The sequence below is a fragment of the Lactuca saligna genome, chromosome 5 (genome assembly GCF_052625555.1).
Source record: "Lactuca saligna cultivar CGN05327 chromosome 5, ASM5262555v1, whole genome shotgun sequence".
Taxonomy (NCBI): Eukaryota; Viridiplantae; Streptophyta; class Magnoliopsida; order Asterales; family Asteraceae; genus Lactuca; species Lactuca saligna.
The window spans coordinates 12,368,079-12,395,992 of NC_136421.1; the positions used below are offsets into that span (position 1 = coordinate 12,368,079).

Below are 27,914 nucleotides of genomic sequence, written 5' to 3' on the forward strand. Positions count from 1 at the left end.
CATGGAGCATTAGCCCACTATATAAGTATGGATGATTTACACAATCAACCCATATATTTAATTAGACTTCTTTTGATCACTTAATTAATCCTAGATTAATTCTTGATCAATACTAATTAAATAATCTTATTATTCTTATTATTAATATACTAGAACTTATAATATATTAATAACCATAAGTGTCTTATTTCTCTCATTATAGTCTATCCAAGTGCATGATGGTATGCAACCCAAATGGACCATGCCGGGTCGGGTCAAGTCTTACCAATTATAGTTATGGACTTAGACATTAATCTAACAAACGGTTCTTCACCGTTACTTTATTCAACTCCCGATAATCTATACACATCCGGTGCGACCCATCCTTCTTCTTCACAAACAGAATCAGGGCTCCCCAGGGTGAACTGCTCGGTCTAATGAATCCCTTGTCTAGCAGCTCCTACAGCTGCGTAGAAAACTCCTGCATCTCGGGAGGAGCCAGCCGATATGGTGCCTTCCAAGGGCGGACACAGGATTTCATAGTAGGGGTTGCACGGGAAAATTAGGAGTTGCACGATAGTAGAAAAAATAAAAATTTTAAAAAATTTCGAAATTTTTTCCACTGCGGCCGGAAAATTTAGGGGTTGCAGGTGCCACCCCGGAACCCCCTAAATCCGCTCCTGGTGCCTTGGCTATCGGAGCCGCACCAGGAACGAGGTCAATCCTGAACTCCACTTGTCGCTCCGGAGGTATCCCAGGAAGCTCCTCTGGGAAAACATCTGCGAAATCTCGCACCACCGGAACCTCGCTCACGGTCGCATTACCCGCCTCCCGGGTATCTATCACGTACGCGACATATCCTGCGCATCCCTGCTGAAGATAACGTCTAGCCCTCGCTGCTGAACATACAGCGGGTCTGCACTGTGGCCTCTCGCCATGAATCACTAACTCTCCCCCACCTGGGGTCCTGACTCGCACTAGCTGCTGCACACAATCTATCACCGCCCCATTAGGGCTCAACCAGTCCATGCCTATAACCACCTTGTTCCCACGCAACGGAATAGGAAACAAATCCACCAAGTAGCGCTCCTCGAACAAACGCAATACGCAGTCCCGAAATACCATCGATGCTCACACCGATCGATCATCAACAATATCTACTTCCAAAGGGGAATCCAGCATGCCCGAAGACTTAGGAAACTTCTTGCTAAGCGCAAGGGACACAAACGATCGGGATGCACCCGATTCGAACAACACCTGAACTGGAATACCGTTCACATGGAACGATCCTAACACATATACATATACCGAGCCCATATCAATATCATAACATCATATAAATAAATGAGAGGAAAAGAATCATACCCGTCACCACATCGGGTGTTGCGCGTGCCTCCTCAGTGGTCAGCTGAAATGCCCGGCTCCTCACCACTGGAGCCTCTGCCTTGCCTTGCCGGCCATCTGTGATCCGCAGGGTCGCTGGAGCTGGCGCCTTCACGGGCGCTGAAGCTATCAACTGGGGGCAATTGGCCTTCTTGTGGCCCCTCTGGTTGCAGTGGAAACACAGCAACTCTGTTGTCTGAATAACTGCTGCCGGAGCAGTGCAATCCCTGCTATAGTGCCCAGTCTTGCCGCACTTGTAGCAGCCTGAGGATCCCATCCTGCACGCCCCCTCGTGCGGCCTGCCGCATTTCCTGCAGTGGCTCGGTCCTGACTGGCCTTTCGGCCTACCATCTGATCCCTTGGGCTTCTTCTCCGAAGCCCCTCCTGCTTGTCCCTCCTCTGACTTCCGTTTCCGGATATGCTCCAAATCTATCTCCCTCTCCCTCGCCCTGCAATCATGGAGTCCAGGGTGGGGCAAGCTGAAAAACTAACGTGCTCTCGGATATCAGCCCGGAGCATATCATGATAGCGGGTACTCCTCATGTCCTCATCACCCGCATATAGGGGCACCAACAGTGCCCTCTCCCAGAACTTGGTGGTGATCTCCGCCACAGTCTCAGTCGTCTGCCTCATATCCAAAAACTCCCTGGCCAATTGCTGAAGCTCGACAGCCGGCGCAAACTCTGCCCTGAACCTAGTCACAAAGTCCGACCAGGTCATAGCCTCGATAGCTGAGGATCCCAAAGAGTCACCCACTGACTCCCACCAATCTCGAGCTCGGTCTCGTAAACACCCTGCTGCATACCTCACCTTCGACGCCTCAGGGCAGAAGCTAGTCAACTGTGCATACTCGATGTCTGCAATCCATCGCTTGGCAACAATGGGGTCCTTCACCCCGTGGAAATCCGGCGCACCGCTGCCCCTGAAGTCCTTAAAGGACAGCGTGCGAGATCCCGACTAGCCAGATGCCATATCGCTCCTGAACGCCCTGAGGCGATCCTCCATCAACTCGATGATCCCTTCCTTGATCGACCCAAAGATGATGGGGGTCGACTCAAGGATACCTCTGGTGATCTCTGACGTGATGAACTCGCGTAGCCTCTCATCTACTGGCTCGGAACCTGATCACGAACCCGATCCCTCTCCTGAACTGCCAACTGCTGGTCTCGGGCGTAGTACCACCATTCTGAAATACAAAGAAATAACAACTGTTAGCGATACTGATACCCCTGTAGGGATCCCACCCACTACTAGTTCCCTAGTCTTATCTTAGCCTTCCTCGGTTTGGGTACGGATCCTCTGCTTTCAGTAGTACGGGCCCATACTACCTTCCACATCTATCCGTACCTTCCCCAAGGACTGCCTCGACTCGACTAGGTCCCTTCCCCTACTGCTGATCACTACTACTCATTATCCTAGGCTTACCCTAGGAAACCTCTAACTCCACCCAACCCAGTCCTCAGCTGCTGAAGGCCTCTTGGTGATGCCAATTAACTATTACCATAATACAATCACATGTGCTAAGGCTCGGATAATCCTTCGAGTAAGGGACTCATCTCTACAACGGTTAAGACTCAAACAAGAACTACGCAATAGAGACAAATCCAACACTCTGAGATTATTCAACCCTGATCACATGTGACTTAAACGTATTCACCTAACAGTTAACTCCCATCACTCCAAGGCCCACATAGCACAAAGCAAACAACATTTTGACGAAAGAAAGAATCTCAAGCAACTCTATCCTCAAAGAGAGAACTGAACCAGCATACAATGCTAAACTCGTACTATCAGGAATAACCTAAACAGGCTACCCTACTGCTGTCTACTCAGCTCTAGCATGCAGCTCTTTCATATACTGAAGCACATAAAGCATGCACATAAGGCATCACTCTTATATCCTTAGTCCTATTCTAGCATGTTGTTCTACATAAACTAATAAACATAAATAAACATGTATGGGTACATTAGGGAATACTTACTTGAGCATGGCCGATTGCGCACATCACACACATTGTTCTTTCTTAAAACCCTTTACTTAACCCTTTTAGAAAACATTTTCTCTTTTCAAAATCTTTTAATCCCTCGATTTGAGTTCAAACACCCCCGAAGGTGTGTCCGAATCCCTCAAACCAGGGCTCTGATACCAACTTGTAACGACCCAATTTTCACGTCCAAAAATTTCATTTTTAAAACATTACTTTAGAAAACGTTAATAAATAATAACATTGTTTGATCAAACTACATCACAAAATAAACCATGTTCAAAAGTCAAGTCATACAACCAATCGAAACATCAGAGTATAAATCCCAGAGAAATCTAGTAAATGCGGAAACCAATGTGTGTGCATGATGTGCTGCTACCGAGCCAGCTCCTTCCCCTTCGATGAAGAGGTACCTGAAACCAAAAATTTAAACTATAAGCACAAAGCTTAGTGAGTTCCCCCATCATACCACATACCTTACAATACATATCATACATACTGCCAGGCTATTCTGGGGTGCCTGACTACCCGGTACGGCCATTCTGGGGTGCCGACAACCCGTGCGGCCATTCTAGCGTGCCGTCCTACCCGTGTCAAGCCATTATAGGGTGCTGACCTACCCATGTCGAGCTATTCTGGGGTGCTGACTACCCTGCGGTCCTAACAACCGAACCTCATGGACTATTTCACCCCTACTACTACCATCACATATATCATAACACAAATGTAATATCAGACATATCTGGGGTGTCTGACTACCCTTCGGTCCTAAAAACCGAACTCTACTACTATCACATACATTATATCATGCCAACATATAACATAACAGGTAGTAGCAAACCTAGATGATATCACAAAGACAATCATCTAACATACAACTCCTACTGGTGGGCCGGCATTGTGGCCTTAGACCCACCGCTACTGTAAGATAACTCACCTCGGAGTAGCTGCTGATCTTCGTGGGAATAGTCTGACTGATGCTGCTGCTGCTCCGGAAATCTTCCGGCTGTAATTCCCACCAAACACATAGTCAAAAACTGCTAACTGACCTTTGGGTAAAATGACCATTTTACCCCTGATCATGCCCTAAGTTAAAGTCAGAGTCAACTTCTAGTTGACCCGACTCGCCGAGTTGGCTCGCCAACTCGTCGAGTCCATGTCCAAACGACTGACCTGAAATCTGTTTCTACTCGTCGAGTTAGGCGTCGACTCGACGAGTTCTCCTTCCAAACTAATTTTCAAGTCCTTCATCCTACTCGTCGAGTTGTATGAACAACTCACCGAGTTCATCTTCATCCGATGAACAAGTTATACTGTGACTCGTCGAGTTGTATGAACAACTCGCCGAGTCTGATCTTGATCTAAGGAGATTGCCTTGAACTCGCCGAGTCTGGGCATCAACTCGCCAAGTCTGGGCATCGACTCGCCGAGTTCCACTATGGGTGAGTTTTGGCTCCCAACTCACCGAATCCCTCCTGGACTCACCACACAACTCGACAAAGCTAAAAGGGGACAAACTAGGAGACTCGCGACTAGACTCGCCGAGTCAGGGGAGCGACTCGCCGAGTCCGCTCCATGCAAGAGCCATAAATGCGATTTTGCTCAAATTCAGTCCATGCCATTTGTAGATCTGGGCTCCTAGAGCATGAATAACACGTAAATTTTCCAACTTTACGTGTAAATATCCATCTATGGGGTTTTTAGGGTTCAAAATGCACCAAAAGAGTAGATCTAAGGTTTTCATGCAATATGGGTTCATAAAGGTAGTAGATCTGAGCTCCTGGAGCTCAACCATGCTTAGATCTAGAGGCCAATCAACTTATTTCGAAATATGATGCACATACAAGCTTGGAAATGAGTCATGAAGGACTTTAATGGGGCCATACGCATGGAGACAAGGGGGAAAACGAGCCATACCTTAGAGATCACTCTAAAATAGCTCACAAGTTCTTGACCTCCTCTTCTTCTTCTTGATCTCCTTCTCTACTCACTCCAATCTTCAAGAGGACACACCAAATGGCTTCAAATCCACAAAACAAGGCTTAGAACGAGGTATATGGCTCTGAGGGTGAATGGGGGCTGGCTTGGGGGCAGAAAGGGGGATTAAATAGGTTGCAAACCCCTAAAACTTAGGGTTTCATCCAACAGTAGTGACCCGCCGAGTCCAGGATATGGACTCGCCGAGTCGCCAACTTAAACGTGTCCCGGGTCCCGTCCCTATTCGGCGAGTCGGACCTATGACTCGCCGAGTCCAAGGCTTAAAATGGAAAATACTCAATTAAGATTTACATACCAGGAACCAGGTGCTACACGTTAAGTTCCTATTAATGATATATTCAACTCTCATTTAGGTCACGTAGGCCAAAAATCGCTCGAACTAAAATTTGAGTTTCGGGTTGTGCACTGTTATGCCAAATGTTAGAAAATTCATAACTTCCTCATATGTAGTCAGATTTGGGCGTTCTTTTTATGGACGCTCTCAGTTTAACAGATTCTACGACTTTTGTTTAGATTACTAAGGCTAAAAATTCCTCTATCGTAAATTCACTATTTCTGTTTCCTGCTGTCGTGCCGGTTTTCCCGAAAAACTTCGACGGATCATAACTTTTTCGATATAACTCGGATTTCGTAGTTCTTTTGTAACGTCCCAAAAATACGAGCCAAAATTTTCATTTTTAAAACACATACTTAGCAAAACATTAGAAATAAAACATTCACCGATCATATCATTTCATTAAAGATGTGCGTGTCTGGAAACCAGTGTATATAAACATAACAATGTCAGAGTACGAATCCCCAGGAAGATCTCATATTGCGGAATGCAAAGCGTGTGTGTAATGTGTTGCTACTGCGCCAACTCCTTCCCCTTCGAAGAAGAGGTACCTGAAACCAAAACTGAAAACTGTAAGCACGAAGCTTAGTGAGTTCCCCCATCATACCACATACCATACAATCACATATCATACATGTTGTCGGGCAATTCTGGGGTTCCCGACTTACCCGGTACGGCCATTATGGGGTGCCGACCTACCTGTGTCAAGCCGTTATGGGGTGCTGACTACCCATGTCAAGCCATTCTGGGGTGCTGACTACCCATCGGCCCTAATGACCGATCCTCGGGGACTATTTCACCCCCTAATGCTACTATCTCATATATCATAACATAACATATAATCAGACATATCTGGGGTGCCTGAACTACCCTTCGGTCCTAACAACCGAACTCGGGGACTAGTCCCCTCCTACTACCTCTAACGCATATAACATAACAAGCCAGCATACAAACATATCATCACATACTGTCAGACGTATCTGGGGTGTCTGACTACCCTTCGGCCCTCACAACCGAACTCTACAACTATCACGTACAACATATCATGCTAGCATATAACATATCAGGTAGTAGCAAACCTAGATGATATCACAAAGACAATCATCTATCATATGTCTCCTACTAGTGGGCCAGCATTGTGGCGTTAGACCCACTGCTACTGCTAACTGACCTCAGGGTAAAATGACCATTTACCCCTAACCAAACCAACAGTCAAAGTCAAAGTCAACTTCCAGTTGACCCAACTCGCCGAGTTGGCTCACGAACTCATCGAGTCACTATCCATTTGATTGGCCATAATCCCGTCTGTACTCGTCGAGTTAGGCGTTGACTCTACGAGTTTTCCTTCTAAACCGATGTCCAATAGTCCTTCATCCTACTCGTCGAGTTGTATGAACAACTCGTCGAGTTCATCTTCATCAGAAGAACAATCTATGCTGAGACTCGTCGAGTTGTATGAACAACTCGCCGAGTCTGTTCTTGGGGCAAGAAGATTGCCTTGAACTCGCCGAGTCAGGGCATTGACTTGCCGAGTTCCTTCATGAGTGATTTTGGCTTCCGACCCACTGAGTCACACCCCATGACTCACTACTCCACCCAGCAAACATGAAAAGGGGGAAAACTCGGGGACTCGCGACTCGACTCGCCGAGTCTTTCTCATGCAAATATCATAAAGTCGGTTTTGCTTGAAACCAACCCATGCCGTACATAAATCTGGGTTCTTAGGGCTTGATTAACACGTAAAGTTTCCAACTTTACGTGTAAATAAATACCAATGAAGGTTTTAGGGCTCAAAATGCACTAAAAGAGTAGATCTAGGGCTTTCATGCAATATGGCTCCATAAAGGCAGTAGATCTGAGTTCCTGAAGCTCAATCATGCCTAGATCTAAGGGTTAATCAACTTATTACAAACCTAACTTGAAAACAAGCTTGGAAATGGCCCAAGAAGGACTTTAATGGAGCTACAAAGGAATATAAGCATAAAAATAAAGGGAAACTGAGTTATACCTCAAGGTAATCACTGAAATAACATAAGGGTGCCTGGCCTCCTTCTTCTCTTCTTGATCTACTCTTCATTTCTCTCAAAATCTTCAAGAAACACACCAAAACACTTCAATCTCTCAAGAAATGAGGGTTTGGACGGTGTTGGGAGCTCTGAGGGTGAAGGGGGTTAGGTTGGGGCGCATAAGGTTGGTTTAAATAGGGTGCAAACCCTTGAAATTTAGGGTTTCATCAGATAGCGGGGACTCGCCGAGTCGCCAACTTAAACATGTTCTATCTCCCGTCTCTACTCGGCGAGTCGGGCCTACAACTCGCCGAGTCCAAGGCTAAAATTGCAAAATACTTAGATAAATCTTACGTACCAGGAATCATGTGCTACAAATCTCCCCCACTTATTTTAGACTTCGTCCTCGAAGTCTGCTGCTCGTTCCTGGAACAGCTCGGGGTAATGCTCCATCATTTCTTCCACCGGCTCCCAAGTCCACTCTGAACCCTTTCGGTGATGCCATTGCACCTTCACTAATTCCACCCTCTTGTTCCTCAGATCCTTCAACTTCCGGTCGAGGATTGCGACTGGGCGCTCAATGTAATTCAGGCTATCATCAACTTGTATATCCTCTAACGGCACCACCGCATAATCATCCACTAGGCACTTCCGCAGCTGGGAGACATGGAAGGTGTTGTGGATCTGACTGAGTTCGGTTGGCAGATCTAGCCGGTATGCCACCTTGCCCACCCGGGCTACAACCCTGAACGGACCAATGTATCTCGGGCCCAACTTTCCCCGCTTCCTGAATCGAATGACGCACTTCCAAGGCGACACTTTCAGGAGTACCATATCCCCGACTTGGAACTCCAAGTCTGATTGGCGTTTGTCGGTGTAACTTTTCTGCAGACTCTGTGCAGTCTGAAGCCTACTTCGAACCAGCTGGATTCTCTCGGTCGTCTTGAGCACCACCTCTATGCTCCCCATGACCCTCTGGCCAACTTCACCCCAACATATCGGGGTCCTGCACCTTCGTCCGTACAACATCTCGAAAGGAGGGCGGTCGATACTCGCGTGGTAGTTGTTGTTGTACGAGAACAGAGCCAAGGGAAGATAGGTATCCCAGCTACCACCGAAGTCTAGCACGCATGCCCGCAACATAACCTCTAAAGTCTGGATGGTCCGCTCGCTCTGACCATCCGTTTGCGGGTGAAAGGCAGTGCTAAAATGCAGACGCGTGCCCAACTCATCATGAAACTTCTTCCAAAACCTAGAAGTGAAACGCACATCTCTGTCTGATATCACTGACACTGGTACCCCATGCCGCGCCACTATCTCTCGGATATAGATATCGGCCAAATTTTCGGCTGAGATGCTCTCCTGGATCGGAATAAAATGGGCGCTCTTGGTCAATCGATCCACGATGACCCAAATCGAATCTACACCACACGCAGTCCTGGGAAGATTTGTGATAAAATCCATCGTAATATCTTCCCATTTCCACAATGGGATATCCAACGGTTGTATCTTGTCGTGCGGTCTCTGATGCTCGGCCTTGACCTTCCTACAGGTCAAGCATCGCTCGACATACCAAGCCACATCCCACTTCATGCAGGGCCATCAATAGTCTAGACGAAGATTCCCTAACATCTTCGTTGACCCTGGATGAATGGAGAATCGGGATTTGTGCGCCTCCTCCATCAAGATCTGGCGCACGCCTCCGTGATACGGCACCCACACCCTACGGTGTAGTGTCAACAATCCACGGCTATCATAATCAAAAGAGGTGACTTGACCCACTATTCGCTCGCTCTTCTGATGCTCCTCCTTCATAGCCTCCTGCTGAGCTTCCCGGATCTGCTCTAATAATGGAGTCACCACCATCATCCTCATACACACATCCCTGATTAGTTCCGCCTTACGGCTAAGCGCATCGGCCACCACATTGGCCTTCCCCGGGTGATAAAGGATTTCGCAATCATAATCCTTCACCACGTCCAACCACCAACATTGTCTCATGTTCAGATTCGGCTGGTCCATGAGATACCTCAAACTCTTGTGGTCAGTGTAAATGGTACACCGAACTCCATAGAGGTGATGTCGCAAAATCTTAAGGGCGAAGACCACCGCCCCCAACTCTAAAGCATGCGTCGGGTAGTTTTCCTCATAAGGCTTCAGCTGCCTCGAAGCGTAGGCGATGACATGCCCCCTTTGCATCAATACCGCACCTAAACCTGTGGTAGACGCATCACAGTAAACCACAAAATCCTCTACACCCTTGGGCAGGGATAAGATTGGCGCCTCGCACAATCTCCGCCTCAGAATCTCGAACGCTGCCTGCTATTGAGTCCCCCATCGAAAGACCACGACTTTCCTAGTCAACCGTTTCAGGGGTACGGCTATCTTGGAGAAATCCTAAATGAATCTCCAATAGTAGCCTGCTAATCCTAGGAAACTCCGAATCTTGGATGGAGACTTTGGAACCTCCCATCTCATCAAGGCCTCCACCTTGGTAGGGTCTACTGATATCCCGTTCTGTTTGACGAGGTGCCCAAGAAACTGCACCTCGCGCAACCAAAACTCACATTTGGAGAACTTGGCGTACAAGCTCTCCGTCCTTAAGGTCTACAAAACCTCTCTCAGATGCTCCTCGTGCTCCTCCTGCATCTTGGAATAAATCAAGATGCCATCAATGAAAACTATCACAGACCGATCCAGCATCAGTCTACACACGTGGTTCATGAGGTCCATGAACACAGTAGGAGCATTGGTGAGCCCAAACGGCATCACCACAAACTCATAATGGCCATATCGCGTTCAAAACGTGGTCTTCTATACATCCTCCACTCTGACCCTCATCTGATGATAACCTGAACGCAAATCGATCTTGGAGAACCAAGATGCTCCCTGTAACTGATCAAAGAGGTCATCAATCCTCGGGAGTGGGTAACGGTTCTTCACCGTTACCTTATTCAGCTCCCGGTAATCTATACACATCCGATGCAACCCGTCCTTCTTCTTCACAAACAGGATCGGCGCTCCCCAGGGTGAACTGCTTGGTCGAATAAATCCCTTATCTAGCAGCTCCTGCAGCTACATAGACAACTCCTGCATCTCGGGAGGAGCCAACCGATAGGGTGCCCTGGCTATTGGATCCGCACCAGGAACTAGGTCGATCCTGAACTTTACCTGACGCTCCGAAGGTATTCCAGGAAGCTCCTCCGGGAACACACCAGTATAGTCTCGCACCACTGGAACCTCACTCACCGTCTTCTTACCCGTCTCCCGGGTATCCATCACATACGCGACATATCCTGTGCAACCCTGCTGAAGGTAGCGCCTAGATCTCGCTGCTAAACATACTGTGGGTCCACGTTGTGGCCTCTCGCCGTGGATCACCAACTCTCCCCCACTTGGGGTCCTGATCTGCACTCGCTGCTGTGCGCAATCTGTCACCGCCCCATTAGGGCTCAACCAATCCATGCCTATAATTACCTTATTCCCCCGCAATGGGATGGGAACCAAATCCACCAGATAGCACTCCTCAAATAACCTTAGAACACAATCCCTAAATACTGCTGATGCTCGCACCGATCGATCATTGGCAATCTCTACCTCTAAAGGACAATCCAACATGCCCGAAGACTCAGTAAACCTCTTGCTAAGCGCAAGGGAAACAAATGATCGGGTGGCACCCGTGTCAAATAACACCTGAACAGGGATACCGTTCACATGGAACGATCCTAACGCATATACACAGAGCACATATCAGTATCATAACATCATAAAAATAAAATATAGGGAAAGAATCATACCCATCACCACATCGGGTGCGGTGCGTGCCTCCTCGGTAGTCAGCTGAAATGCCCGGCTACTCACCACGGGAGCCTCGGCCTTGCCCTGCCGGCCATCTGTAATCCGCAGGGTAGCTGGAGTTGGTGCCTTAACCAGCGTTGATGCTGTCAACTGGGGGCAATTGGCCTTCTTGTGGCCCCTCTGGTTGTAGTGAAAACACAGAAACTCAGACGTCTGTATCACAGGTGTAGGGGCGGTACAATACCTGCTGAAATGCCCCGTCTTGCTGCACTTATAGCAGCCGACGATCCCAGCCTACATGCCCCCTTATGAGGCCTACCGCATTTCTTGCAGCAGCTAGGTCCTGACTGGCCTTTCGGCCTACCATCTGGTCGCTTGGGCTTCTTCCCCGAATCCCCTCCTACCTGTCCCTCCTCTGTCTTCCTCTTCCAGATGTGCTCCAGATCTATCTCTCTCTCCCTCGCCGTGGCAATCATAGAGTCCAAGTTAGGGCAAGCTGAAAAACTGACATGCTCTCGAATATCAGCTCAGAGCATGTCATGGTAGCAGGTCCTCCTCATGTCCTCATCACCCGCATACTGGGGCACCAAAAATGCCCTCTCCCGGAACTTGGCGGTGATCTCCGCCACAATCTCCGTCATCTGCCTCATATCTAAGAACTCCCTAGCCAACTGCTGAAGCTCGACAGCCGTTGCAAACTCTACCCTGAACCTGTTTGTGAAGTCCGACCAGGTCATAGCCTCGACAGCTGAGGCTCCCAACGAGTCACCCACGGACTCCCATCAATCCCTAGCTCGATCACATAAATACCCTACTGCAAACCTCACCTTCGACCCCTCAGGGCAGAAGCTAATCATCTGTGCAGACTCAATGTCTGCAATCCATCGCTTGGCAGCTATGGGGTCCTTCGCCCAGTGAAAATCCGGCGCACCACTGCCCCTGAAGTCCTTAAAGGAAAGTGTGCGAGATCCCGACTGGCCAGATGCCATGTCGCTCCTGAATGCTCAGAGGCGATCCTCCATCAACTCAACTATCCCTTCCTTGATCGACCCGAAGATAATGTGGGTCGACTCAAGGATGCCCCTGGTGATCTCTGACGCGGTGAAATCACGTAGCCCCTCATCCACCGGCTCGGAACCTGATCCCGAACCCGATCCCTCTCCTGAACTGCCAACTGCTGGTCTAGGGCACGATACCACCATTCTGAAACACAACATAATAAACGTCAAGAACACTGATATATCTCGAGGAATCACTACTACCACAAGTTTCCTGGTCTCATCTCAGCTTTCCTTGATTCGAGTACGGATCCTCTGCTTCCAGTAGTACGGGCCCATACTACCTTCCACATCTATTCGTACTTTCCCCAAGTACTGCCTTGACTCCACCAAGTCACTATTACTGCTAATAATTTCTGCTACTCCCATCCTAGGCTTGCCCTAGGGAATCCTCTGACTATACCCGATCCAGTCCTCAGTTGCTGAAAGCCTCCTTGTGATGCCAATTAGCCATCACCTTAATACCATCACATGCGGCAAGGCTCAGATAATCCTTCAAGTAAAAGACTCATCCCTACAATGGTTAGACTCAGACAAGAGCTGTGCAATAGGGCCAAGTCTAGCACTCTGAGATTATTCAACCCTGTTCGCATGTGACGTGACGCATTCACCTAATGGCTAACTCCCATCACTTAGAGTCCCACAAAGCACAAAGCAAGCAACATTCATACATAGGAGACTACACAAGCAATTCCATCCTCATAATGGGAAACTGTACTAGCATACAATGCTAAGCTCATTCTATCAGGCATAACCTAAACAGGCTATCCTATTGCTATCTACTCAATCCTAGCATGCAATTTTCATATACTGAAGCACATAAAGTAGGCACACAAGGCATCACTCCTAGATCCTTAGTCCTATTCTAGCACGCTGTTTTACTGGAACTGATAAACATATATATAAACTTGTATGGGTACATTGGGGAACACTTACTTGAGCTCGGCCGGTCGCGCACATCACACACTTAGTTCCTTCTTAAAACTCTTTACTTAACCTTTTAGAAAACATTCTTCTTTTTCAAAATCTTTTAATCCCTAGATTTGAGTTCAGACACCCCCGAAGGTGTGTCCGAATCCCTCAAACCACGGCTCTGATACCAACTTGTAACGACCCAAAAATACGAGCCAAAATTTTCATTTTTGAAACACATACTTAGCAAAACATTAGAAATAAAACATTCACCGATCATATCATTTCATTAAAGATGTGCATGTCTGGAAACCAGTTTATAATAACATAAAAATGTCAGAGTACAAATCCCCAGGAATATCTTATAGTGCGAAATACAAAACGTGTGTGTGATGTGCCGCTACCGCGCCAGCTCCTTCCCCTTCGAAGAAGAGGTACTTGAAACCAAAACTGAAAATAGTAAGCACGAAACTTAGTGAGTTCCCCCATCATACCACATACCATACAATCACATATCATACATATTGTCGGGCAATTCTAGGGTGCTTGACTTACCTGGTACGGCCATTCTGGGGTGCCGACCTACCCGTGTCAAGCTGTTTTGGGGTGCTGACTACCCATGTCAAGCCATTCTGGGGTGCTGACTACCCATCGGCCCTAACGACCGATCCTCGGGGACTATTTCACCCCCTACTGCTACTATCACATATATCATAACATAACATATAATCAGACATATCTGGGGTGCCTGAACTACCCTTCGGTCCTAACAACCGAACTCTGGGACTGGTCCCCTCCTACTACATCTATCGCATATAACATAACAAGCCAGCATACAAACATATCATCGCATACTGTCAGGCGTATCTGGGGTGTCTGACTACCCTTCGGTCCTAACAACCGAACTCTACTACTATCACGTACAACATATCATGCTAGCATATAACATATCAGGTAGTAGCAAACCTAGATGATATCACAAAGACAATCATCTATCATACGTCTCCTACTGGTGGGCTGGCATTGTGGCCTTAGACCCACTGCTACTGGAAGGTAACACACCTCTATGTAACTGCTGATTTGCGTGGGAACTGACTGTCTTCTTCTACTGCTGCCCCGGAAATCCTCCGGTTATAATTCCCACAAAACACTCAATCAAATACTTCTAACTGACCTCAGGGTAAAATGACCATTTACCCCTAACCAAACCAAGAGTCAAAGTCAAAGTCAACTTCCAGTTGACCCAACTCGCCGAGTTGGCTCACTAACTCGTCGAGTCCCTATCCATTCGATTGGCCATAATCGCGTCTCTACAAGTCGAGTTAGGCGTTGACTCGACGAGTTTTCCTTCTAAACCGATGTCCAATAGTCCTTCATCCTACTCGCCGAATTGTATGTACAACTCGTCAATTTCATCTTCATCCGAAGAACAATCTATGCTGAAACTCGCCGAGTTGTATGAACAACTCGCCGAGTCAGGGCATTGACTCGCCGACTTCCTTCATGAGTGAGTCTGGCTTCCGACCCACTGAGTCACACCCCATGACTCACTACTCCACCCAACAAACACGAAAAGGGGGAAAACTCGGGGACTCGCGACTCGACTCGCCGAGTCCGATAAACGACTCGCCGAGTCTTTCTCATGCAAATAATATAAACTTGATTTTATTTGAAACCAGCCCATCACATACATAGATCTGGGTTCTTAGGGCTTGATTAACACATAAAGTTTCCAACTTTACGTGTAAATAAACACCAATAAAGGTTTTAGGGCTCAAAATGCACTAAAAGAGTAGATCGAGGGCTTTCATGCAATATGGCTCCATAAAGGCAGTAGATCTGAGCTCCTGGAGCTCAATCATGCCTAGATCTAAGGGTTAATCAACTTATTACAACCCTAACTCGAAAACAAGCTTGGAAATGGCCCAAGAAGGACTTTAATGGAGCTACAAAGGAATATAAGCATAAAAACAGAGGGAAACTGAGTTATACCTCAAGGAAATCACTGAAATAACACAAGGGTGCATGGCCTCCTTCTTCTCTTCTTGATCTACTCTTCTTTTCTCTCAAAATCTTCAAGAAACACACCAAAACACTTCAATCTCTCAAGAAATGAGGTTTTGGACGGTGTTGGGAGGTCTGAGGGTGAAGGGGGCTAGGTTGGGGCGCATAAGGTTGGTTTAAATAGGGTATAAACCCTTGAAATTTAGGGTTTCATCAGACAGTGGGGACTCGCCGAGTCCAGGATATGGACTCACTGAGTCGCCAACTTAAACGTGTTCCATGTCCCGTCTCTACTCGGCGAGTCGCGCATACAACTCGCTGAGTCCAAGGCTAAAATTGCAAAATACTTAGATAAATCTTACGTACCAGGAACCAGGTGCTACATCTTTATATGTACTGAACCCTTGTAACATATACTTCAACTTGTTTAAGATTAATCCTTCTAAATAATCTTCCAACAAAAACTCATTTTTGATGCTTATTGTCTCTAAATTGACTAGCCCGGATCTGCGGGCGTTACACAAGGTGTGTAGAACGATGTTGGATCGGTCGGTGATTGTTTTTATCAATGATATCCTGGTCTATTCTAAGACCAAGTAGCAACACAAGCAGCATCTGAGGGAGGTATTGAAGACCCTGAGGGCGTAGAGGTTATATGTCAAGTTCTCCAAGTGTGACTTTTGGCTGTAAGAGGTACAGTTTTTATGGCACATCATCAATCATGAGGACATTTCGGTTGATTCGGACAAGGTTGAGGCTGTAATGCGGTGGGAAGTACTGAAGAATTCTTCCAAGATCCATAGATTCTTGGGTCTAGCGGGCTATTATCGGAGATTCATCCAGGATTTCTCCAAGATTTTTGTGCCCTTGACTAGCTTGACGAATAAGAATGTGAAATTTCGATGGGGGCAGACCAACAGTTGGCTTTTGAGACCCTGAGACGAAGGTTATGCGAGGCTCCGATTCTAGTACTACCCGTGGGGTTAGATGATTTGGTGGTGTACTGTAACGCATCAATTTTAGGGTTAGGTGCAGTACTGATGCATAAGGGGCATGTGATAACATACTCCTCAAGGCAGTTAAAGCCTCACAAGGCGAATTACCCCACCCAATACCTGGAATTGGGGGCGGTGGTGTTTGCTATCAAGATTTGGAGGCACTACTTATATGGAGTACGATGTACCATCTATACTGATCACAAAATTTTGAAGCATTTGATGGATCAGCAGAACCTCAACATGCAACAGAGGAAGTGGTTGGACGTAATGAAGGACTATGATTGCGAGATCCTGTACCATCCCGGGAAGGCTAACGTGGTGGCCGATGCCTTGAGCTACAAGGCGACAGGTTCCCCGATTGGGAACGTTTGTTTGAGGATGACTGTGATCTCACCATTGTTGGATCTGATCCAAGAGGATCAAGTGGAGGGTTTGAAGATAGAAAATTGGAAGTTGGAGCGCATTCAGGATCAAATTACCTTGTTCATCTGGAATTGTGAAGGCCTCTTGACCTAGTGTGGATGCGTGTGGGTCCCAGCATCTGGGGATGTGAGACATAAATTATTGGAGGAAGAACATAAGTCCAAGTTCTCTATACATCCAGGGGCTACAAATATGTATAGATATCTGAGGTTGAATTACTGGTGGCCCTGCATGAAGCGGGAGATCGCTTGGTTCATGGAGCGGTGTTTGACCTACCAGAAGGTCAAGGCCAAGCATCAGTGGCCTCATGGAAAAGTTCAGCTGCTACCCACTCCCATATGGAAGTGGGAGGAGATCACTATGGACTTCATCACGATGTTACCAAGGACAACGAGGGGTATTGAAGCAATATGGGTTGTTGTTGATAGATTGACAAAGAGTGTGCACTTTATCCCAATCTTTGAGAGCATCTCCACTGAGAAATTGGTGGATATGTATGTACGGGAGGTGGCGGCGAGGCACGGGGTGCTAGTGTCGGTAGTCTCTAACAGGGATGCTCGGTTTACATCTAGGTTCTGGAAGAAATTCCATGAAGAATTGGGCACTCAGTTACAGTTCAGCACAGCATACATCCCCCATACAGATGGCCAGAGTGAAAGGACGATCCAGACACTGGAGGATATGTTGCGAGCTTGTGTGTTGGATTTTGGAGGGAGTTGGGATACTACCTCCTACTAGCAGAGTTTTCATACAATAACAGTTATCATGCCAGTAGCGACTGCGCCCTATTCGAGATGTTGTAATGAAGGTGCAGAACCCATGTCTGTTGGGGTGAGGTTGGACACCGGGTCATGGGCAGCATTGAAGTAGTGCTCAAGACCATCAAACTAATTCAGCAGGTGTGCAACTGGCTGCGGGACGCACAGAGCCGTCAAAAAAGTTATGCTGACCAGCGGCGATCGAATCTCGAATTCCAGGTGGGGGACCTTGTACTACTGAAAGTATCACCATGGAAGGGGGTCAACAGATTTCAAAAGAGGGGCAAGCTAGGACCCCGATATATCAAATCGTTCAGGATTTCGGCCTGGGTGGGCAAAGTGGCATATCGCTCGGATTTGCTAGACGAGCTTAGCCAGATTCGCAACACCTTCTATCTGTCACAGCTTCGGACGTGTGTCACTGACGAGTCTGCAGTCGTGTTGCTGGATGAGATATAGGTAGATGAGAACCTGAACTACATTGAGAGACCTATTACGATTCTAGATAGGAAGACCAAGGTTCTTCGGAACAAGTAAGTGAAGCTGGTAAAGGTGCAATGGCAGCATCGAAGGGGCTCTGAATGGACATGGGAGCTAGAGGAGGAGATGCGAGACCATTAACCATACTTATTTGGGTCGGCAGACTTCGAGGACGAAGTCTAGTTCAAGTGGGGGAGGTTTGTAACACCTATCCAAGTTATTATTTAATTTTCTAAGTTTTAGGGTTTTGATGTTGGGACTCGATGAGTTGGGAGCCCCGACTCTTCGAGTAGAGAACATTTCAAGGATGCGAGATCTAGACCCTACTCGACGAGTTGGAAGGCCCACTCGACGAGTAGGTACTGTAAAACAAAAACCCTAATTTTAGGGTTTGCACCCTATATATTCTCCTTAAGGACCTTGAGGCTAACCTTCCATCAGCCTCCAAACCCTAAGAACATTTGTGCTAAAGTAACTTATGAAGCTTTAAAAGAAGGAGATAGTGATAAGAAGAAGAAAATTTGTAATTTACTCTAGCTCATTCTTATCCCGTTCTTAACATATCACCTATATGTTAAGAAGAAGAAGGAGTAAGACCCTGGAGGGTTTCCAGGGCTTCCATATATGTTGGTATGCATGACTTATGTGATATGTGTGGCTTTTATGGCTAATATGATATGTGTTATGCAGATTGTATGTGCGGTATGCTCTGGGGAACTCACTAAGCATTAGCTTACAGTTTGTGGATTTGTTTCAGGTACTTCTGAGCCCAAGGGCAATGACAAGGCTTGATGGCACGACGTGCACTCTCTCATACATTTTATGGGACACTCTGATGTTTTGAAATAAATTTGTAATTGATATGAGCTTTGAAAACAATTATATTTGGATTTCATGGTTTGTGGAAATGTATTTTGGCTAATCAAAAATGAAAATTTTCTTTTGAAAAACTAGATCGTTACACTTTAGGCCTTTCAGATCGTAGTTTGGGTCATGGACTTAGATGCTAGTTGGGGCCCAATTGTTAATTGGGTGTATTATTGATATTGCTAGTTTTGGAAGCCGTCAGGGCAGCAGATAGAGATTCTTTCAGTGTGCTTCTGCAGTGAGAGGTGAGTCTCCTCACTATATCCATGGGTTGAAGGCACCAATGTCGGCCTATTATGTGTTATGTGGTATGATAGTTGTTCTGTGATATGTGGTATTCTAATTGTCTATGTGATACTTGCATAAAAGACCTCGGGGGGGGGGGGGGGGGGGGTGCCCGAGGCAGTTGGATATCAGACCATGGGAGGTGCCCATGGCATTCTAGGCAAATACCATGGGAAGAGCCCATGGAAGTTCATTAAGAACATGTGGGGGTTCCTATGGCACTGGAGTAAGACCATAAAGGGTTTGCATGGCATCCTTATATGTTTGTATGCATGACTTATGTGGACTTGTGTGGTTTCATGTGTGGTATGGTATTTTGAGGAACTCATTAAGCTTTGTGCTTACAATTTTTAGTTTATGTTTTAGGTATTTCGGTTTTCAGTTGGAAGAGCTCAGAATGATTGCAAAGCACACAACACATGTTTCCACATATTGTGAATTACTTTGGTTTTATATAGACAATTTGTATTAGAAATTTATTTATTTATAAAAAAAAAAATTGCGTCGTTATTTTGGGTCGTTACAACGCCCCTTTGGCGGGGTCTAGGGGCAGAGCCCCTGGCTTGGGTTTGGGGCAGCTCCTTAAAACCTCTCCAAATTTTACATATGGTAACATAGTGAGAAATTCAGATTCTTGAGGGTGATTATGATGAAACTAATGAAACTTGTTAGTTTTGAAAACCCTACATCCTCATTAACATCCGGATTATCCTAACTTGCTTCAAAAACAACTCATGACAACCCAACTCTAATAAAACCCTAATCTTGTTTATTATATAAACGACTCTTCCTTTTAAGAATGTACACATGAAAATTAGCTCTCGTTTTTCTTTAAACACTCACCGAATCTTTCTATCAATTCAGCTTATGATTTCTGTGCTTAAAATCGTAAGTGTCCTCTTAAATTATCCTATAGTGAATTTTTTGTAATCCAGACATATGGTATAAATATCAGTTTGAAAAGCATTCACGAGATCCAAGTTGGTATCCAATCTCCCCCACAAACCATACTTGTTCTAACATCTCATAGCAGATTATTTGAGCAATTCACTAACATTGTTGAATGGCATATTTCCAATGTCACCCCACTTGAAAATCCATTCTCGTGTGTTATTCACAAAACTTCATCTAATCAAGATGTGATCAAGACACTTGCTTTCTCTGTTACAATGTACACACGATATTGTGTCCAAAGTTCATACCACGTTGAAGTAAGGCCAATAATTTTTAGTTATAATATAGTTTTGTCACCGATCTACTATAACTTTGTGATTACTTATTTTACATTAATATTGAAATGATCAGTTGTTTACCATCGATATACAACTTCCTGATTACTTATTTTAAATTAATATTTTTTGAACGGCTTTATATTATCAATTTGGTTAAAATTTCTTGAAACAGCACCAGTCAAACTTTTTTTTGTTTCGTGAGTGGTTGTTTTTAACTCCAAATTTTCTTCCAAAGCATTTAAAGGTTTGTACTTTGTACGGTTTTGGTTATAACATCAAGTAAAAGAAACATAGATTGATGCCAACCCTCCTCTCTTTTGTACTCCATCGCCAAACAAAAAAAAAAGTATTTCAGATTATTGTCCCTTTTCGTTTTGAAAAGGAGCCGATAACATTTTTTTTTCTCCAAGTGAAAAGAAATGTATGAGTGAGTGATCAAGGAAACATAGAGGTTGTTTAGTTTATTTTATAAATAAAAAAAAAAATAAAAAAAGCTATATTTTTTAGACGTAATTTCTTAAATGCTCTTCTCATGAGTGATTGGCGCAAAAAAAAATATTAAAAAAATAATAATTAAAATTAAACAAACTTGGTGGCCTACGCTGCTCAGAAGGCTCGAGCCTTTTCACCTTTTCATATTGCCATGTGTTCTTTTTAGATAGGGGCATTTAAAGTTATTTTTATAATAATTTATAATTGGTGGGAAAGACGGTTATAAAATTAATCAAATTTTTATTGTAAAAATTTAAAATTATTAATAAGTTATTTTAAATAATTATTAATTTAAGAGATATATTTTTATTAGTTATGTGGAATTATAATCATTGATTCAAATAAAAATATATAATTAATTTTTAATATATATTAAATATCTTTAATTTGTGAATTAATGAAAACAATAATTTAAAATTTAAAATTTAAAATAGAATCACATTAATGAGGAGGTCTAATAAATTTAAAATGGAAAACTAATAGATTGACAAGTGACAACACATTAATTAAAGTATCTAATATGATGACATATGGCAAAAGAGCTACTCTTTTATTAGTATAGGGATTTAAAACTATTTAAGTTAATAACTATATTTAATTTTTGGTAAAACTCAAAACAAATATCCTGAAATATATAATTTATTTTTCTCCACAAAATAAAATAAATATTGATATAAATTTTTTATATATTTTTTTAGTATAAAATAAAGTTAGGTTGGATTGTCCCAGTATAAATAATTGGATTGAATTGAATTGCATATATAGAAAAGAACAAAATTAGTTTTTTTATAAGATAAATTGATTAGGTTGGATTACTAATGGAGATAGCCTTCAATATTTCAAGATCCATATCTTATCGGACTTTCAATTATTAAGTATCCGTACTTGCTTCGATTTATATCTTAGTTTGATGTGATTATATTCAAAATTATCATACTGTATAAGTGTTTGACTATTACTGTCGGTGGCGACCCTAAGGTGTGCGGGAGGTGTAGTCACACGGAGCCTCTGATTTTAGGGGGCTGCGAGTTTTAGGACAAATATATAGTTATGGTGTTGGTATATTTGTAAAATAAATGTTTATGAGTTATCATTAAACAAAATTGACCATTAGTTTTTTTTATATGCACACTATAACATTTGGTTGCAATCTTTAAGTCATTTGAATTATGCAAAAGAAATCAAAGAAAATCAAAAAAGTAAAAATTTAATCATAATATATCCAAAGAAAATACAAATATGGTAAGGATTCAATATTTTGTATTCATGATTTTTTGTATCCATATTTCATTAAGCTATTGGTTAATTGGAGTGAATATTTGAATAATACAACCAATATGAGATACTTATGGTTTTTTATTTACAAAAGAAAAGTTGAAATCACTAAAAATCTATGAGTTAAATGCATGTTGCAAAATATCTTAAAAATAGGTTGCAAAATGGTTTATATTTCAGACATCGATGTTGATGATTTATTCAACGAACTGAAACTGTTGCAAAAATGTTTACCAATTAAATATAATACAACAAACACAATATTAATTTTTTTAAAAAAAATAGTAACACTTATTCAGTTTTTGTCTACACACATATTATTGTTGATTGTTCTTTTTATAATCGCATCATAAAAAATAAGCTTTTAAATCTTATATGCTCTTGACGATGCATGAAAAGAGTCAAATGCTTTCACTTTTATTTTGATCGAGAACGAGTATTTTAAAAATATTGATTATCTAAAGTATAATATATAAATTTGCTTTTAAAATACTAGAAAATCGGTGTTTAGAAAATTGTAATGCGTCGACTTTTTATCTCTTTTTTTGAGAAAATTACTATAGAAAATTTACAAGATAAATTAACAATACCAAGAGAAATTAAATATCCTCTTACTTTTGTTCCTAAAAATCCTCCTACCCAATTAAATGATGACATGTGTTATATTAGTATATTAAAATATCATTAAATGAGCATTAAATGTTATACATATCACTATTTCATTGGGTAGGAGGATATGTAGGAACCAAAAGTAGGAGGATATTTAATTTCTCCATTACCAAATTTACTAAATAATATTTTACAATAAATTTATTATGGACATCACTTTGATTTTCGCACAATGTCTTCGGGAAAGTGAAGACTAAGCCTAATTACTGTGAGATCCATTCTACTTTTCCAAAAAAGTTTGAATGTCCTAGATAGACAAATCTTGAACAGTGTTTTCTAGATTACCTAAAAGTCTTAAGTTATATTAGTGGATTAACCAATGAATGGTGTATTTGGTGGATAGTGGATACAAAGAGAATACCAACCATTATATATACTTTGTTTTCATCTTTGTACCTTAAATTTTACACATTCTGTATTTGCATATTGTTGTATCTTTATAATTGTTATTGGAAGAACATATTGTATGCTTAAGTCACTTTGTATTTTATTGTTATATAAAACAAAGTAACGTATTTATCTTTATAAACTTTTTTTGTTAAAATTGTTTAATATTTGCTATTTGCTCCATACCCCTAGGTGCACTTGCATGCCTTATATACAACACAATAGGAAGTATTTTGCATGCCTTTATACTTCTTCCAGGAAGAGTTCACCAATTAAGGCACCTAATCTGAACACATGTGAAAATGCATTAGTCGGGCTTGGAGGCATAACAAGCATCATTTGAGGTGAAACATTGTTTAAGTGATTTAAGAGGGTGTTTGGTTTAGCTTTTTACAACCCAAAAGTCATTTTTGAAAAAATTACAAAAAGTGAGGTTTTCCTAACTTTTCCAAAAACTTCTTTTTCGTTGTATCAAAACTCCAAAAGTAGTTTTTAAAACTAGTTTTACCAAACATCTTTTGCTTTTTTTTTCTTTTCCAAAAATAACTTTTGGCTGTGAAAAACTAAACCAAACACCCTTAAAACTTGAAAAATCACTCCACACCAACTCATCAAGATAAGTAGAAGTTCAATATTTAGGAAAGAATCATTTAAATAACAACCATGCTATTAAAAAGTTCAATGACAACAAGACAACAATGTAAACATAATGCCATACGTGATAGCCTATACATCCAACTCCCAAGTCACCAAAAGTTCAATGCACCTCACAATAATAACCATAGAGAAAGTTATCACATAACAAATAGCAAACACTCGTAACACTATGATATGCATTGATTCAAGAAACGTTTTTCATACAAAAAAAAATCATGGAAAAAGGACCAATTTTTACATCATAGGCGTCGACTGAACATATGTAATGTTCACAATCTTTCGAAGAGAACAACTTGTGTAATCTCTTAAACATAGATACAACAAACACAGAATTCACAGTAGCATTCGGTTGACTGTTGACAAATCATCGAGTCATTGAAACCCATTCATCATCATCATCACCATTAATGGCTCGAACTTTGTGGCAAACGAAACGAACCACCAGCGTAAAGCATCTGGTAAACCGGTCTAATCCTGATAGTTAATATCAAACTCAAGATTGTCCCTAAACCACAAACACAAGCAAGAACAAGAAACGTGAACCGAAAACATGCGGGGCCCATGCACGTAGTCCCACCTTGCTTAGCTTCCTCGGTGTCATAAATGTAACCAGCAAGCATACCAGAAAACAGAAGTGCCCCCAGAGGGTTCCCTAGCTGCATAAAGTTGAATATCAACCCAAAGTTTTTCAATCCAAAAAGCTCAGAAGATGTCGAGATCATTATAGCAATTTGAACACCATAGCACGTTCCAAGCAACGCAGTTGCAGCGTATAATGTTCCATTTAGAGCCGATGCATATAGAAGATAGGTCAACACCATTATCACTTGTGTTGCCATCGTCCAAAACGTACGAGGGATCGCATTTAACCTAACACAAAACACCCAAATTTTGTAACAATGTAATATACTAAACATAGTATCAAGAAGAAAGATTTGATTACCTTACAAAGTATTCTGAAACAGCACCTCCACCAAGCCGACCAAGGAAATTGCAAAAGCTGAAAAGACTCAAGAGTGTGTTTGTATCATCAACACCAAGCGAAGCTCCGATTTGAGCTAAATTGTTGAGAACAGTGACTCCGGAGCCAACGCCAAGAAAGTAAGCAGTCCATAGAAGCCAAAAATCAGCCTTCACCATGGCTTCACGAAACGAGAAGTCCTCCCCTCGTCTGGGTCTTCTTTTCTTCATCTTCACTGCACCTTCTCCAACAGCAAGAAGCATATCCACGTCTGAAACATCATCGCTGTCATTGAAGCTCGTAAGATTTGCAGCTGAAGATGAAAGTGTTAACAATGGATCTGTTTTCGAATCAGCCTCTCCTAATACCAAACTGTCGGAAGATCCAGGTGGCCGGATTAGCTTCTTGCGAGCGGGAAACAGAGTCATTTTGATCGGGATTGCTAGAGGTGCGAGTAGAAAAACCACCATAATCGCAATAAACGTGTAGGAGATGGTGTTGCTTATGTTCAAGGTGCCTTTAAGCATCGTTGTGGTTAAAAGAAAGATTGCGAGTATGAGACTTGAGCCTTGGGTGAAAAGAAAGTGACCATTTTCCGATGGGTCTGCTTCAAAAGCAGGAGTACATGGTCGAACATAATACATCAAGGATAAACATATCACAGGAATCCCAATTGTGAAAACGAGAACGATTGCTGAAGCTGATCCGTTTAGCAACATGGTGCAGACTTCTGTGAAAACCGCAGCGCTTAAAGCAATGTAACCTTTGAGAAGTCCGGCGACTGTTCCCCGACTCAGAGGGAAATTTCTCAAGTTTGTAACGATCACTGCTGTTCCTAACCATGCGCTGCTGTTAGCAGCAAGTACGAGTGCTATCCATAACTGCAAACAAATCAGATTATCATAGTTTAAGCAACTTGTGAAAAGAAATCTGTGTGGTTTTAAATGGTGAAGATCACTTCAGAGTCGTTACATTTGATTAACTTTTTGATGTTGATGAACTCTAATTAAACTGTTAGACTATTCAAGATCATGACTTTATGTGTTTGATTGATCGCTAAAATGGTGATATGTTTGAGCAAATCATGTCGATCGCGTCACCTTCGATCCATAAGTTGTAGCTAATGGCGAGATATAAAAGGTCATTTAGCATAATTAATAGCAATCAAACCTCAAAACTAAATGCTTCTTGCGGATCTTTTCTAGCAATTCAAATCTTGGAGTTTTTACTAGTTGAATCAGCTTAAAAATAAGAGAAAGATTAACTTGTGAACAAATCCCATTAACCGTTTTTCAGAAAGAAACAGTCCTAAATTCGATCATGGAGATGGGTAATGCAAAAAATTAACAAAAATTGAATCTTTGTGAAGAAATACTTACAATCCAGTAAGGCAAATTGACTATAGTCCGAGTGATTGCAAGCCAGAGGACGCCATAACCGAAGAAAGAAGAAAAAACACCGACGAGAAGTACAGCCCATGGAGGGAAATAATTACAAGCGATGCCAGGAAGAATCCCTGTGTTCTCGCCAAAATCATTAGCAACACCAAGTATCGTAAGCTGTTGTTGAGAGAAACCCAGCACGGATTTGAGAGAATGAGAGTACAGAGGGAAACAGTAGGAGTTGCCGGCGCAAATTCCGATCCAAACCGCGGCTGCGAAGCCCACCCACGGCGGCCTGGTTCCGGCCTTGACAGCGTTCATAGTGAATTGGTACAAAGAATCAGAAAAGGTAGAAAGGTGGGTATTAAGAATGATGAAAGCTTTGATGAATCGTGATGTAATTATGTACGAATAGAGATTGTGTTTATGAACGATGTCGACAGCATCATTTCAAGATCCAATCCAACGTTCGTCCATTTGGACACGAAGGTGACAGTTTGGCACGCTTTTAAGTTTTCATTTGGTCGTTAGATCTCGAAATCGCTAGACATTATTTATAGTTTATTACCAATTTAATATATTCATTTACATCGTTTGTTATGGGATTTATCAATGATGGTATACAATCAATATCATTAAAAACCCAGTCGAATAGATCGGAGGCGAAAAAAACGGTTCAATAACAATCAGTTTTACGTTAATTTTTAGATTAGATCAAACCAGATTATTTCTTTTAAAGAAAAACGGGTTGAACCTGTGTAATAGAACCAGTAAAAAACCCTTTCAACTAGTTTATTAGATATTGATAATGATAATTGGATTTCATATAGCTCTTTAAAAAACAGTGCATTTCTAAAGAAAATTAGACAGTTTAATCAATTAGGTTAACCGGAGTATATACAACTTGAAAACCGACCTACATCATTGTCATATGTAGAATAGAAAATATATAGAAATTACTAAATCTCTAATAAACCTACGGTGGACAAAAATAATAATCAGACCAGCTTAACTTAAAAAAACGATTTTTAAAATATTGATCTATAGACACTATTAAATTTGATTTGATATCAAATCGACCAGTAGATTAAATAATTATAAATTAGCTAAGCCAAACAATTTATTCCTTTTGAACAATTATCAATTATCAAGTAGTAAAGTACATAGATAAATAAATATATAAGTAAAAGGATACTTCTTTTTGATGTGTTTTCAATATACTACATTTCTGTTTATAAAATTCCAATACTCTTAAGATAATTATTAACTAATACAAATAAGAAAAAAAATAGAAAAACTTTAAGATTGTCAAACCTTGAAGAGTTTAGAAAGTTAAAACATTTTGAAGTCATGATTATTCATAACATTCTTTTTGTTTTGCCTGTTACTCCTTTCGGAAAATGATAGTGGCAAAAGTGTAGTTAAGTTTGCTATGTAAGGGTTAATTGGATGAGGATGGGTCTATTATGAGTGTCTAAACCGTCCCCTCAAGAACTTTAAGGTCATATTTGCGGGGTAAATTGGGGGACCACGAGCCACGGTTGATGTTGTTGACACGGCACCTCCGATTACGATTGGAGTCTACTCATTT

General features: G+C 42.5%; 1 protein-coding gene across 1 annotated transcript; it reads right to left on the minus strand.

Moving 5' to 3' along the window:
* Positions 1–24,129: 24,129 nt before the first annotated feature.
* On the minus strand, positions 24,130–26,852 carry LOC145049004 (Major facilitator superfamily protein). The gene is made up of 3 exons (XM_078997687.1): positions 26,321–26,852; positions 24,924–25,822; positions 24,130–24,850 (listed from the first exon to the last, which is right to left on the minus strand). The coding sequence occupies exons 1-3, from the start codon at positions 26,642–26,644 to the stop codon at positions 24,385–24,387; spliced, it is 1,689 nt and encodes a 562-aa protein (XP_078853813.1). The 5' UTR covers positions 26,645–26,852; the 3' UTR covers positions 24,130–24,384.
* Between the last annotated feature and the right edge of the window lie 1,062 nt (positions 26,853–27,914).